The sequence below is a fragment of the Dryobates pubescens genome, chromosome 9, assembly GCF_014839835.1.
Source record: "Dryobates pubescens isolate bDryPub1 chromosome 9, bDryPub1.pri, whole genome shotgun sequence".
In the NCBI taxonomy this organism is placed as follows: Eukaryota; Metazoa; Chordata; class Aves; order Piciformes; family Picidae; genus Dryobates; species Dryobates pubescens.
The window spans coordinates 38,202,926-38,217,730 of NC_071620.1; the positions used below are offsets into that span (position 1 = coordinate 38,202,926).

Here is a 14,805-nt window from a genome sequence, read left to right on the forward strand (position 1 = left end):
CTTGGTTTAGAGCTGAAACAGCTCTGGATTGAGGACAGAATGAATTTACCCCAAAGGAGTGAATAACTACACTTGCACAGAATTGGAGGTTAAATAAAAATACTATTTACAAAAATAAATACAAGTATAAAAGGCATTCAGGGGAAAACATAGGTATCTACACAGTCACGATCAGCTCGGGTCTGGCTCTCCAGCTGAGCCCACCAAGCCTCAATCAGTCAACCCTCCCCCACCCCAACACTACACCTCGCTTCCCCCTACTGAGACAGGCCCACCAAGCCTCATGTTAGGCCTGAATGCCCCCTCCACAAGCTGCCACTACTATACCTCAGCTGCACAACAAGGAAATAGCTTTCCAACAAGTCCACTCTCCCACACAAGCCAAAGAGATAGCAGCAGCTGCTACACGCCTGTAGCAGAGAGGAGAGAAAGAGCTGTCTGGGAGGCCTCCCTATATAGTGAGATGCAGGATTATGGGATGGAATAACAAATTACTGTGATTGTTAGAAAACCTCCAAACATAAATCCAAAACATAAACATTTTAAGACAACCACTTGGGGATTCACTGTTTTCCATGCTTTTCCACGCAGCTGTTGTCTTTTCATGAAGCATTTTTCCCCCACAAAGGTTTACTTAAGTTGTTTGTATAACAACAGCAGAGGGGAAAAAAAGTTAAAATATTCTGGTAATTCTTTAGAGATTACTCACTTTTCTTTCTGTCCTGGGTTCAGCAAGGGTAGGGTTAAGTTTTTGGGTTGTTTGGTTTTGTGTTTTTGGTTCCACCCCTACCCCCCTCCCCTTTTTTTATTTTTCCCCTTCACAAGAACCTGAGAAGAGCCAGAGACTCACATAATGTCAGGGATTGGAAGGGACCTCAAAAGATCATCTACTCCAACCCCCCAACTAGAGCCAAGCCAGCTAGCCAATGGGTATTTGATACTATATTGACATCAGGCCCACTACATACAGGGGAAGGGGCAAAATTGGGTACCTTGAGCAGGTGACTGTGGTGTGGTGGGAGCAGGCCAGGCCACTGTGGTCAGTGCTGCATTTTGTATCACTCTCTTCACAGACTATTTCATCAGTATTCCTTCTTCCTGATTGTTTTTATCTCTTTCTGCTGTTCTGTCCTATCTCAACTAACCAGCTTTTGCCTTTTTCTTCCCATTTTCCTTCCTGTCCCAGCAAGGGAAAGAAGTGTGGGAGCTGGCAGTGGTGTGAGCAGCTGCGTGGGGCTTGGTTGCCGACTGGACCCGAACCACACCACCTTCCATCTCCTGAATGCTAGTGCCATAGCTAGGAAGAAAAAGTAAAACAACCCCAGTCAGAACAACTAGAAATCTCAAAAATTTATCAACATTTGGTAAACAAGGAAACACTTAAAAGACCTCCTGCAATTGACATCTAGGAATAGAGACCTGAAATTTAGGAGACAAAATTCCTGAACACATCCTGTCTAAGAGGTGTTGCCTATACAGATATTTTCTTTTTCACCTTAGCAGTTACTGGGTCAGGATTCTCAAATTCCTTCTTGGCTCAACCTGTGTGAAGTAAACTGCTGATTAAACACTGCAAGGAGCTTGAGAGACTGAACCTAGCTGGGCAAAGATGCTACATTTATATTAAGAGAGTCTCATCCCACAGTCATCCAGCTAAATTGCTGTCAGATTTTTGCCTTGTGCCAATTAGCAGGTTTCCAAACATTGGCTGAACTTCAGTGCGGGTTAGGAGCCACTTTCACAGGCAGCCTGCAGGCAGCTGCCCTGCTTTGGTAAGTAGGAGTTTAACCATAAACAAGTCATTTTGGTCTCATGACTACAGAGCTATCTCTGCAACTACTGGAAAAGAGACAGTGGAAAAAAGTAAATTAAAACAAACCTGTGGCATGGGAAAGAAAGAGACCCTGCATGAAAATGCCAATAAAAGCCACATGACTAGAAGCCAAAGTGAAAAAGGCACACTGAGATGGGAAATCTAACAAGTTCAGTCTCCCATCTGCTATGTGGGGAAAAAAAAAAAGGTTAAGGCTAAAGAATTTCTGTGCATCAGACCTCTCCCCTGTAACAGCTAGTTTGATGCAATAATCTATTTGGAGAAGAGTAGAAGTAATGAGACAAGGCAGGTATAGAAAACATTTTATTGACAACGGAACAATAGAGAGGAATGTCACCACTTCCCATTCCTCAGGAATGTCTCCAGGAATTTCACAGTCAGTCTGCTAAAAGTATACTTTCATGGCAACAAGCAACACGAAGGCATGGAGCTGTCTGTAATCTCAAGAAAAAGGTTTCATCAGTGCAGTGTAAAGGGACCGACAGTGCAGGTGTGCAGCAGGCGCTGTCACAACACAAACATGGCAGGCAACTATAGGCAGAGCCAACAGGCAGAGACATGAAGCAGTTAAAGTCTCAAATTATCTCCATTATTTCCATCTAAGGACAACACCCAAAGTGCTACTTCTGTCCCTATTCTCTTTCAGAAAAGAATTCTTTCTTCTCTCACTCTTGGGGATTCCCTTGTCCTCAGAGATGTTAGTAATGACACCTGAATGGTACCATCTCAGAGAATGCCTGAGCTTTTGTATTTTGCTACCTCATACCAGTTCATGCATGCACTTGAGTTTACTTTAGGAAGCTTACATTGACATAAAGAAGGGGGAAGAAAAAGTGCTGCACAAGAATAAATGTATTTAGTTGTTAATGCTTCCTTGCTATCAAAACTAATTGGTAGTTGTTGAAGGTACTCCTTGTATGCGGCCCACTTAACGTTTAAAAACACCTGCATGTCAAGCTCTCTTAACATCATTTCAAATACTCTGAAATAAATTTTGAGCCAAGATTCAATCTAAACAGCGAAACAGATTAATTTCAGTTTTCATCTTAACATTATTTCAAATACTCTGAAATGAATTTTGAGCTGAGATTCAATCTGAATAGCAAAACAGCTTCATTTTAGCTTTCACAGTACACAGAACTGCATACTGACTGCAAGATGAAAGCACTTTCTCCTGCATAAGTTTCCTCTGCCTGCAGAACTGTACTGGGACCCCTGTATAGTAGCTTATACATTTGTCCACATTAAGTAATTTATTAGGGTTTTTTTCTTTACTTAGTGGATGTGCCTCTGGATGTATAGACTGGTTGTTAAAGTGCTTCAAAAGAAAACAAAAACCCCAACAAAAGAAAACATACCTCAAAAACCAAAACCAAACCGAAACAAACCCCACAAGAGATGGGAGAAGTTTATCTGAAGGACTTTGTACAGCATTTACAATGTCAGCATAAAGCATCTGAAACATGAGCATTTCTCGCAGACTGATACAGTGCAACCAGTCTCATCCGTTAGATACTGCAATTCCTCTGGATTCAAGATGCACAATACTTATAAAAACAACCCTAGAAGCACAGACAAATGCTGGTGGCTCTTCCTCCTCTTTTTAGAAACATAATAAAAAAATCTGCATTACTCTTCCATAATTTAAATACATAAGTAATCTCCACTTTTATTACCTCATGACAATGACTTCAAATTTACATCATTTTAAGTACCGTGATAATAGCTCCATGTATAGTACAGATATTTGCTGATATCCTGTCAGACAATTAAAAAAAACCAGAACCAACCCCCAAACAACCAATCCTTCCACTATATATATAAAAAAATGATGCTGGAGAGACAAGAACACAGAACAGGGACTTGGTACAGACTATGATCTCAGTTTTATACCACCCACAGTTAACCCCAAATTAACAGATACACAGCGATATTCAAAAGCAGTGCAAATATCTTTGGAGGTTAGAATAGAATTATACTACAAGAACGTAAGACAGAAGAAATTAAAAGGCAAGTAATTCAAGTACAGGAACCAGTCTCTGTGAGGTCCACCTTAGTGTTAGCTGTGAGTTCCTTTCCCTGTCTTACTTCTTCCTCTGAAAGACATTTGCCAGCATCGCTCCTGATGTAGTCAGCTGGCCCATTTTGTTCAAAAACTTGGTCTTTGTGTCTTCACTCACAAGGCTTGCTGCAATCGATATGGAGCTAGGAAAGGAAAACATTTAGTGACAAGACTACAAAGAAAAAAGAACACCGTGCTGCTATTTAGTAAGCATCCACATGACCTTTGCAGTTCAGAAGTTTCAAGGTCACAATAGACCTTGAAAGAAGAACCAAAAAATCATCACCAGCAAGCACAAAGAGAACACTGTTAAGTGAATGGTCATGCCCTCACGGCTCCAGTGAGAAGCTGTAAGCTATTTTTTGTGCACATTACTTTTTACTACTTTGAGAAGTCACCACAGCAGTGTTTGCTACCTATTTGAAAACTGCTCTAGTGACAGATATCTCTGTGGAAGACTGGCTTTACCTTTGCACTTGAAATGTCAGTCTTATTTAATCTAAGGGCAACAGTACTAATTCAGACCAAGCATCTATCCTGCCTCCAACAGTGACCATTAGCAGATGTATAGTTTAATAAAAGCTCTCTTACATTTCTGAACGCTGAGTTCTGAACTGAATGGTTCTGAACATAATTCTCTTATATTTCTGAATATTTCTATCTGAGGAACATTTAAAGTTGGTGTGGACTGTCAGTCTACTAACTCCCAAAGAATCTCTGTTTGACAGTACTTGTTCAGCTTTGCTCCAATCCCTTTGTAAATTCCTTTTAAATCTCACCCTGAGACATTGAGTCCTACTAGGTCTAACCCTTGCTTTTGGCTGTGAATGTGACTCCTACTACTACTGCCTGAGCGTTCCTGCATCATGTGCACCAGAGAAGAAAATGGAGAGTCTACAGTTTTCCCACAGACTGGACTGGAATGAGCAACCCAATCAATACTGAACCTACAAGATGCTACAACTTCAAACAACACAGAATCATAGAATGGTTTTGGGTTGGAAAAGATTGCTGAAGGTCATCTAGTCCAACCCCCCCACAAGCGTGCAGGGACATCCTCCATTAGATCAGGTTGCCCAGAGCCCTGTTGAGCCTGACCTTAGGTATCTCCAAGGATGGGGCCTCAACTACCTCCCTGGGCAAGCTGTTCCAGTGTTCCACTATACTAGATGTTACAAAATTAACCCAATTCTGCAAAATTAGTTTATTAATTAACTAATTTATAACACATCAGTGAGCTCAACTTCAGATACATGCAACTGTTCTGCATAGAAGTAAACGGTCTCAAGATGGAGTGCAAGAATGCCAATGTATGATAAGCAGGAATATTAGTAATGATGCCATTGTTTCCTATGTTTGTAGTTAAAATGGCAAACATTTTTCAACATTAGACTGGCTGCTTATGTTGCAATCCAGGAATATGCTTGTGGATTAAGTCAAATGAACCTGTTGTTGTTCTGTGAATAGCTAATATGTTAAAGAAATAACTACTTCCTAATGAAAATAGCCATTCAACTTGAATGCACACAGTCCCTAGCACATAATATTGCCACATGAACAGGAAAAAGTGAAGAAGGTGACTGACAGTGCATTCTTCAGATCTTAAAGTTTCTGTGTTTCTTTTCTCTTAGCCAAGATTTCTCCATGACCAGACAGAGCACAGAAACACTACGGACTGTGATTCATTGTAAAGCATGGCCTTTTTTAATCTTAGAATTATTCTTGTGCACCTTTCTGAAGTCATTCTCAAACTACCAGTTGCTTCCCAGATTTTGCCTGAGCTCTTTCAAGAAGTAAATTCTATCAGTTTGTTACAGATAAGGAAGCATGACATAAACATGTCTCGGTAATTGTCTTGATTCTCATGGCAAGGTATGAGAACTGAGCATGGATTCTTGTTTCAGATACTTGCTATTTCTTCTCAAACTTCCTGGCAACAGTGCTAAGGATTCATTAAGTTGTATGATAGTCCATGAGAAGTTTTTCTGCTGGTATGCCATTCCAGGCAACAAGCAGGCTTAGCTTGCCACCTCGACCCCATGAGGTGAATTGATGTACACACACCACTTGTCTGATCCCTCACTGGAGAGCTGTGCATTGGTACAATGGGTGTTTTACTGAAATGTGGCATAGGTGGCTTTTCCCCAAAGCCAACATATTTACTAAAGGGTGTATTCACACAGGTAGGTTAGTTTATGCACTAGAGCAAGTCTTCTTGTGTGCACTAGTCACATGCAAGCAAAGACAGCAGCCTCCAGGATGCTGTGGTCATTACCACAACCTTTAGCCTACAGGCTAACCCCATGAAAGAGGGTTGAAAGGTGCATGCTACACTTAAGGCACTTGCACTTAGGGCAAGCACTTCCTGCTTTCTCAGATTCAGATCAGAAATTCAACTACTGCTTTAAAATAGATAAAAAAAAATTAAGAACAAAGTATCATAAGCAAACAGGAATGTCATCACTATGATAGAAATAAAAGTGTGTTGTCTTTTGTTTTATACTAGAGAGGGTAACAACCACAAACTGAATTAAAGATAAAATTCCCAAATTCTGCTTTCAGACACAGAATATGTCAGTGTGGGATTCCTGGTCACAAGCCTTGGACACCACTCTGGAATACACTCTGGCAGAACATTACTCTGGAGGCACAGAAAGAAAAAAAGAGAAGTGGAAGTCTTACCCCTGCGGTTCTTGGACGGTCCTGTTTTCAACTTTCTGTTCACACTCCTTTATCATGGAGCTTAAAATAACCTAACACACACAAGGAAGAGACATCCGTGACAGTTCTTCTTTTACATTAAAACTTTGTTTGAACTCTACTCTGCAACTAATTCTGACATTAGCAGAACTGTTTTACAAAGTTTCTCTGTTGGTTTTCAAGCACATTGAAATTCCCACTATCTGATAATGCCTTGTGGCTAGAAACAACAAAACCATCCAGAGGAAGATGTTTTTGTAACTGTCACAAGGAGTTCAAGACTCTCTCCTGTTTTCCCTGGCTTTTTAAAATAGAACTAAAGCAAAACCCACTTCTGTGATACACCTCCTGATCTTCCTTTTTCAAACAGTACTTTTATGTATTAGCAATTAACTTTCAGCTCTCGGTTTTCCTTTAGAGAGCTTTCAAATACCTTTTAACATTTCTGCCTTTGTCAACATGATGCATAAAAGAAAAAGCAAGGGAAGAAAAGAAACGGTGTGCTGGCATCCTAAGACAACATCCTAGTGGAAAGGAAGTGCTAAAACAAACTTGATATAATTTCACTGGTGTCTGCCAGCATTTCTACAGAATCAAGGCTGTTTGTTGGGGGTTTTTAAACTTTACTTTTGCATTTTCCTTTCCCTTTCCACTTCTCCTTTGCTTTTCTTCCTTTGCTTTTTCCTTTCTCCCTTCCCCTTTTTCCTCTTCTCTCTTCCTTTGCTTTTTCCCTTTCTTCCTTCCCCTTTTTCCTTTTCTTCCTTTGCTTTTTCCTTTCTTCCTTCCCCTTTTTCCTTTTCTCTCTTCCTTTGCTTTTTCCTTTCTTCCTTCCCCTTTTTCCTTTTCTCTCTTCCTTTGCTTTTTCCTTTCTTCCTTCCCCTTTTTCCTTTTCTCTCTTCCTTTGCTTTTTCCTTTGCCTTTCTTCCTTTGCTTTTTCCTTTCTTCCTTACATTTTTTCCTTTACTTTTTACCTCTTAACTATTTTTCTTTTCTTTAGCAATTGTAGCATTAAAGGTTGATGCAGAATATTTAAGACTAAAAGCGTCCCCACAGGGACATTTTATGTTTCTCCAGCATACCAAAAATATAGGAATGATTCCCCATAGCAGTCTATGAAAGCAAGAACACAGTTCATTAGCCTAAGCCCCTGCTCAGAGCAGTGCTGTTTTAACACACTAAGACAAAAGCATTTGAAACACTTATGTAAACCAGCCAAGCGTGAAACCACAATCATTTGCATACACATGTGCACCGCAGAAATGGAAACTTTCTCTGCTCACAGCTCAGGAGAAACCTAAGCACTTTCTTTGAAATATTAAACTCAAAGCTACAAGTAACTAAAAGTAGTAGTGTCTTTACTTATTTTTAATTCTGTTTAAGTCCTCAGCTTCTTTCTGGCTCCAACACTCAATCAAATATGCTCTTTTGTTCTAATTCAGGGCACCTTTTGAATGGACTATGCCCTTAAACCTTAGAAGTTGCACTTTACTACTACACAAAAACAAAGTATTAGTGCTGATATCAGTTATCCCATTGGTCAACATGATAGAACAAAGAAAATCAAACTAAATCCAACTCTGCCTACTGCAGCTTTCAGATATATTCTTAGACTTCCCAAAACACAATACATCTTCCCGCTCTCTCTGAATATATAGTAGCATTGCCAGATCTCGTCCAGTGCTGCCTGCGGTAAGGAAGTGCTATTCTGTTGCCTTTGACTGATGCTCAGTCCCTTCTGACTCAGCCCTCTGAAGTCAGATTCTTTCCTTTTACATGTGAAAGGTTCCTCAAATCAATTTATCTGCAGTTCCACATACTGAAAATTACGTAACATAATATAGAGGAAATAAGAGAATGAGACTATAGGCTATTAGACTGAAAATATAACTGGAAGAAGGTATTTTGTTACCATGTATAAGATCCTAGAACTCCTAGAGAACACATAGCATTCCCAAGTCACTTTTGGAAAGTAATCCAAAGTACAGTATTAACCTACCAAAATCAGACTTTCCTTTGTAATTTCAGTTTTCCCTCCATCACTTGATGTGTTCATATTGTCAAGGTTTTCCCAACATGCAACTAAACTATGATTCCCATTTTCAGCTACTGACTTACTATCTGTATTTCAGTCTCTGTCAGTGTTCATCCTCTAAGGATTTACCAAAACATTGCATAGACGTATGGGGAAGATTTTCAAATTTCTCAAGTCATCATCTTCTCTTCTGCTACTTTCTGTGAGCTCCTTCTATCAAAGAAGGTATTGTTAGCTCCTATGTTGGTCCTATCTGTTTACTATAATCTGATTTTACAGTTCACAGGATAATGAAATGGTTGAGGTTTGCAGAGACCTCCAGAGGTCACCTGGTCCAGACTCCTGCTCAAACACAGCCATCTGGAACTAGCTGCCCAGGACAGTGGCCAGATGGCTTTTGAATGTCTCCATGGATGGTGACTGCACCACGAGGAGTAGCACTCCTTAACTTTTGGGTTTAAATACCATTACAATTCAACTTGTGTTGACACCTGCATCCCATACTCAGTTCGTAAACACAGCTGCTCACCTCATGCTCTGGAGAGAGATGTTCCATGTCAGCTCGTAAACACTTGAGTCCTGGTAAAAAGTGATTGACCATTAAATCCTCTGAAATAACTAATAACCAGGCTGTTAAGGTATTATAAGTGTTGTCTTCTGCAATTACACAAATTTTATCAGTCTTCTCATAATGTTATTCTACTGAACACAGGGACAAGCTACAGCAGCAAACCCAAAGGAAACAGAACAGCATTTGGCACTTCATGACTTAGAAGAAAGAACTTAAACACTCTGAACTTCAGATGTGTCATCCATCCATATGATTATTCTCACTTTTTTTTTCTTTTTTAATTTACTGGTTAAGATCAAGGACTTTGCTTTTGTAGCATATAAAAAATAAGAAGTATCTATCAGTTCCACTGTATTGGGTCTGGTTGAAAGGGGACTTAATTTTGCCCACAGTAGCCCTCACAGTGCTGTGGTTTTTATTGGTAGCTATAAAGGTATTCGGAACACAGCAGTGTTTTGGCTGCTGATGAGCATTACATGAGCAGCGTCCAGGCTGTGTCCCATCCCCCCCCATTGTAGGTTAAGGACTAAATGTCCTACCATAGGGAGGGCCAGAGAGCCCAAGGGAGTGGATGGTCCATCCCAGAGGGAGGACAGGATATTGTAATTTGTTATTCCATCCCATAGTCCTGCATCTCCATATATAAGCAGACCTCACAGCCAGTTTGCTCTTTTCCTCTTGCCTCTCTCCTTCGAGCGCGAGTCTGCTGCTATCGCTTGGGATTGTGTGGGAGTGAAGGCCTTGCTGGGAAGCTGTTTGCTTGCTCTGCAGCTGAGACCTGGTAGGGCTGGCTGGGCAGTGGAGGGAGCGGGGGTGGAAGACACTGAGGCCTACTGAGGCCTTGACAGGTGGAAGGAAGGTTTGACTGTTTGAGACCTGGTGGGCCCCACTGGAGAGCTGGGCCTGAGCTGATTGTGATTGTGTGTGTTTATGTGTGTGTATATATATATATATATGCATATATACACACATACATTTATCTCCTTTTCCCTGAATACCTTTTGTATTTTTGTAACTAGTACTTCGATTTAACCTCCAATTCTGTGAGAGTGGTTTTTATTTCACTTCTTTGGGGTAAAATATCTTCTGTCCCTGTTCAACCAGTAGGCTGGGGGTGGGCATGAACTTGGGACAGGGCACAGCTGGGGCAGCTGATGCAAACTGACCAAAGGGATATCCCCTACCGTACGACATCTGCTCAGCAATAGAAGCTAAAGGAAATGAAGAGGAGGGGCGGCATTAGTTATGATGAAGTTTGTTTTCCAAAGCAATGACCGCCGTGCTGCAGCCATGCTCCTTGGGAAGTGGCTAGACATGGTCTGCTGATAAGAAAAGAATATTTTTTTTTTGTTTTTCCTGTACTTCCATACACAGCTTTTGCTTTACTAAGCTGCCTTTATCTTGACCCACGAGGCTGCTTTTTTTTCCATCTTATTTTCTCCCTACTCTGTCTGGCTGAGGAGGGGAGTGATAGAGTGGCATCCAGCCAGGGTCAACCTACCACATCCACCTTCTGTGACAACCTCTTCATGAGCAGATCATGTTTTACATCACACATTCACAGACCAACTTACGTATTTTTCAAGTATGAATCCTCCCCCCTCACCAGAGAATTAACAGCTACACTTCCCCTACAAAAAGGATACAACAACAGGAAAGAGCACTGTAGGCTTCAAACAGGTGGGTAGCAATATCCAGTCTCTTCGAATCCACGGACTGTTGGTTGTTGACCAAGGCTAGTTTGTGCAAGTGTGGAATAACAACTGTAAAAGTAAATAGAATACATAGAATAAACCAGGTTGGAAGAGACCTTCAAGATCATCGCGTCCAACCCATCAACCAATCCAACACCGCCCAAACAACTAACCCACGGCACCAAGCACCCCGTCAAGTCTTCTCCTAAAAACCTCCAGTGATGGTGACTCCACCACCTCCCCAGGCAGCCCATTCCAATGGGCAATCACTCTCTCTGTATAGAACTTTTTTCTAACATCCAGCCTGAACCTCCCCTGGCGCAGCCTGAGACTGTGTCCTCTTGTTCTGGTACTGCTACTGGAATACTACTGGAATAACTATTTGAAATGGCTTTCATCTGACTTGCTCAGCATGGAACAGTTGGGGTTTCTGCCCTGTGTACATCAATATTAGGTCAAGTGAAAATTTTATTAGCCAAATCTTAAATATTGGGACATATCAAATTCTGAAATAAGAGTTTTCATTACACATTTTGTAAAGACAAAATAAACCCCAACCATATAACAAGCACACCATATAACAAGCACACCATTAGCTTTTGGACAGAAAGAAAAAGACTGCATTTTTACACTAATGCAACTTACATTCATCTCTAAATCTGGGCTCAGCATTAGGTCCAACTCTTCCAAATGTTTTTATGATTTCTGTATGTAGGGAATGTTGGTCTTGATATTGAGGGTCCTCCAGGAAAGATGCCAGCTGCATTTTTACTCTTTCCAGAAGCTTGAATATTCCCAGAGAAATAAAAAGGACACAGAAGAATGAAAATGCTAGAAACCAATATGGTCAGTTCACAGCATGCCTGTAATGTTTTTTATTTCAGATGATAAACCTCAGATCTTCTGTTAATTTCAGATGTTTTTTCCTGACACGATGTTCCAAACTCTTTAATTCAGCTCTACATTTTAGAGACTGCTAGCAGTATTTTAAGCTCATCTACCTTTAACTACAGACAGGCGTTTTCACAGAGCTGCAGGTTTACCTGCTATTAAAATTTCTCTCTTGCTATTAATATCCTTGGAGTTTTCCTGTGCAATGAAAATTGAATTATTATCTTTTCTGGGGGTAATACATCTCAATTAGTGTGCTAAAAATTTTTCTTCAGAAGGCAGAGATGCAGAAGTAAGTATGATAAAATCAACAGATTTAAAAAGATTTCCTCAGCTAAAGGCTAGGACACTTAAAGTTACCAATATATCTAGGATAATTTAAGCATTTCATTTGAATTCAAAGCTGTAAAGATAGCTTTCTGACATGTTTTGGAAGATGTTATCACCTCTGTACTCTTATTCTAATTAATGTAATGGATAGTCTTTTTTCTGGTAACAAAACAGTGTTCTTCTACAACTGATTATAGGCATGCATTCCAAGCTACAAAATTGTAACTTATCCATCTTCCAAGTACTTGTGAGTCATCACTGACTTCTTACTCACATTTCCTCAAACACATTCTTTTAGAATATGTTGAAATTACAGGAAGAATGCAAGCTCTGCAAAAAGCTGTGAGGCCCTTAAGAAGTAGTGTGATTGTGCAGTTATATAAACCAAACCACAGTATTTTTACTGCTTACAGCAGAATTCTGGGTGTCAGAGTTGTGATCTATTAACAGAGCTTCATCATTAAAAAAACAAAAAAAAACCCAAGGAAAAAAAAGAGGAACTGCATATGCATGTTATACTCAAGGATTATTTTAGTTATGTCACTATGATGTCATGGACACCACAGGCTAAACCAGCAGATATGACAGGAACTACAGGAGACTCGTGCCCTTCCGAAGGAGTTCAAACCCAAGTAGGATAACCTAAAACTGTGCAATGCACATATGCAGATGTAGCTGCATCCCACTGTGACATCTTGGGTCACATTTTAAAGTGAAGTTATTTCACTTGGAAATAATGGACTTGGATTCCTCAACTGCATTGAAGGATGTTTTTAAAGAAAACCAAAACACTTTGAACATGGGATTTTGCCTTTTCTAGCAGAGGCCTCCCCCTTGATTTGGTTGGTTTTGTTTGTTTATATTTGGCTTGATACTTAGAAAGAAATGGTTTTTATTAATTAAAAAGAGGGTTGGTTGTTTAATACCAAAACAAAAACCAAAACAAAATCACCAAAAAAATATTGCAAAACCAGAAAGCATTTTGGAGGACAGAAGGGCAGGGAACTGCTTGAAAGAGTCCAGTGCAGAGCCACAAAGATGATGAACATCTCCCTTATGAGGAAAGGCTGAGGGAGCTGGGTCTCTTTAGCTTGGGGAAGAGGAGATGGAGGGGTGACCTCAATCATGTTTATAAATATGTGAAGCGTGAGCCATGGGAAGATGGAGCCAGACTCTTGTCACTGATATCCAATGATAATGTAAGGGGCAAGGGGTGCAAGCCAGAGCATAGGAGGTTCTATGTGAACATACGGAAAAACTTTTTCACTGTGAGGGTGACAGAGCATTGGAACAGGCTGCCCAGAGAGGTTGTGGAGCCTCTTTTTCTGAGGACATTCAAAACCTGCCTAGATGCATTCCTGTGTGACCTACTCTGAGTGATCCTGCTCTAGCAGGGGGCAGGACTAGATGATCTTTTGAGGTCCCTTCCAACCCCTAACATTCTGTGATTCTCTGAAGGGGACATAAACAAAAGAACAGATAACTTATAAGCTGTTATATTTTTTTTCCTCCAAGTTCATGAATATGTTTCTGGATTTATGAAAAATCACCCCCTTTTATGCTACAAAACCAACAGCCTGACAACAGATGTCTTACCTCTCTCTGAGTAACAGTTTCCATGATGGTCCCAAAGGCAGGAATTGTTGCAATCCTTACTGAACTACAACAGAAAAATAGAGTCTTTAAGATGTACTAAATCCTCAGAACAAAATTATTAAAAACAAAGCAAAATTGAAGAATTAGTACTTTAAGTTATGTTAGTTTCTAGCAATGACAAAACAAAGAAAGCAGACCAGGAAAAAGACAGACAGGATTAACTCAAGGTCTCAATCTGAAACTCACAATTCAGGATCACTGGACAAGGTAACAAGGGCCGGAGCAACCCGCTTGTCAACTAAGGCTTCACTCATGCCTCGAAGAGTCAGCTGTAAACCAGTCAACATGCAATAAAAAAGGGTTTGGTGAACGTGGAGAACTGAGTTAGCTGTGACTGTGGATGGGCAGGCAGACTCTTGGGGTTTTTCTTGCTTTAGTTAGCCACAGAAGACATGGAAATGATTAAGACTCTATTCATGCTCTAGCATTTATTAGTAACAACCTGTTAGTGAGATAAGCAAAGCATCCCTCCTTAGCTTGAAAGAAATACCACATCAGATTGCCTAGGAAATGAAGCACTATGGCTGGCTATCAGCAATCAGATACAGCCAAAACCATTTTGCATTTCAGTCATGCAGATGGTACTTAATTTTACAGTTACAGAAAATATTAATATCCATCTTTCTGCAAGGAATAAGGTAAGGAAATTTCAAATCTGGGAATTCATTACAAATAAGAAACCCATAAAAATTACATGGCATTGATTTAAGTTTTCTATTTAAAGTTTATTTAGCCATTTTATCCAGCCCAGTTCCAGGTGTTTCAGTAAACCTTTTTATTTGCAAGTAAGTGATTTAGAAGTTACATTTGTTTAAAAGCAGTCAAGATTTTTATTCAGCTACAGTGAGAAATAGAACTGATGGTTATTTCTTCCTAAGTATTAAGAGGGATACCGGGTATATAAGACAGTCAGGAAACTTACATTTCAGGGTCACTGGAGAGAGTAATGAGAGCAGGAACAACTCTCTGAGCTACCAGAGTTTCATGTACCCCCTTCACCAACAGCTGAATGGTCGGAGCAGGGGGGTATCACAG

The 14,805-nt window shown here is 40.2% G+C and overlaps 1 protein-coding gene across 4 annotated transcripts in view; it reads right to left on the reverse strand.

Annotated features, from left to right (window-relative positions):
• Nucleotides 1-3,611: 3,611 nt before the first annotated feature.
• RELCH (RAB11 binding and LisH domain, coiled-coil and HEAT repeat containing) overlaps nucleotides 3,612-14,805 on the reverse strand; it is a 68,640-nt gene continuing 57,446 nt past the window's right edge. For 2 of the 4 annotated variants that reach the window (XM_054164035.1, XM_054164034.1), the window contains 7 exons: nucleotides 14,693-14,775; nucleotides 13,711-13,774; nucleotides 11,539-11,677; nucleotides 10,846-10,962; nucleotides 9,158-9,246; nucleotides 6,579-6,649; nucleotides 3,612-4,039 (listed from right to left, as the gene is read on the reverse strand). In XM_054164035.1, the coding sequence (XP_054020010.1) occupies nucleotides 3,919-4,039; nucleotides 6,579-6,649; nucleotides 9,158-9,246; nucleotides 10,846-10,962; nucleotides 11,539-11,677; nucleotides 13,711-13,774; nucleotides 14,693-14,775 (684 nt within the window). In that variant the 3' untranslated portion in view covers nucleotides 3,612-3,918. Of the gene's footprint in view, nucleotides 4,040-6,578; nucleotides 6,650-9,157; nucleotides 9,247-10,845; nucleotides 10,963-11,538; nucleotides 11,678-13,710; nucleotides 13,775-13,956; nucleotides 14,040-14,692; nucleotides 14,776-14,805 lie in introns of those variants that run through there. The other 2 variants (XM_054164037.1, XM_054164036.1) reach the window with 2 other exon arrangements.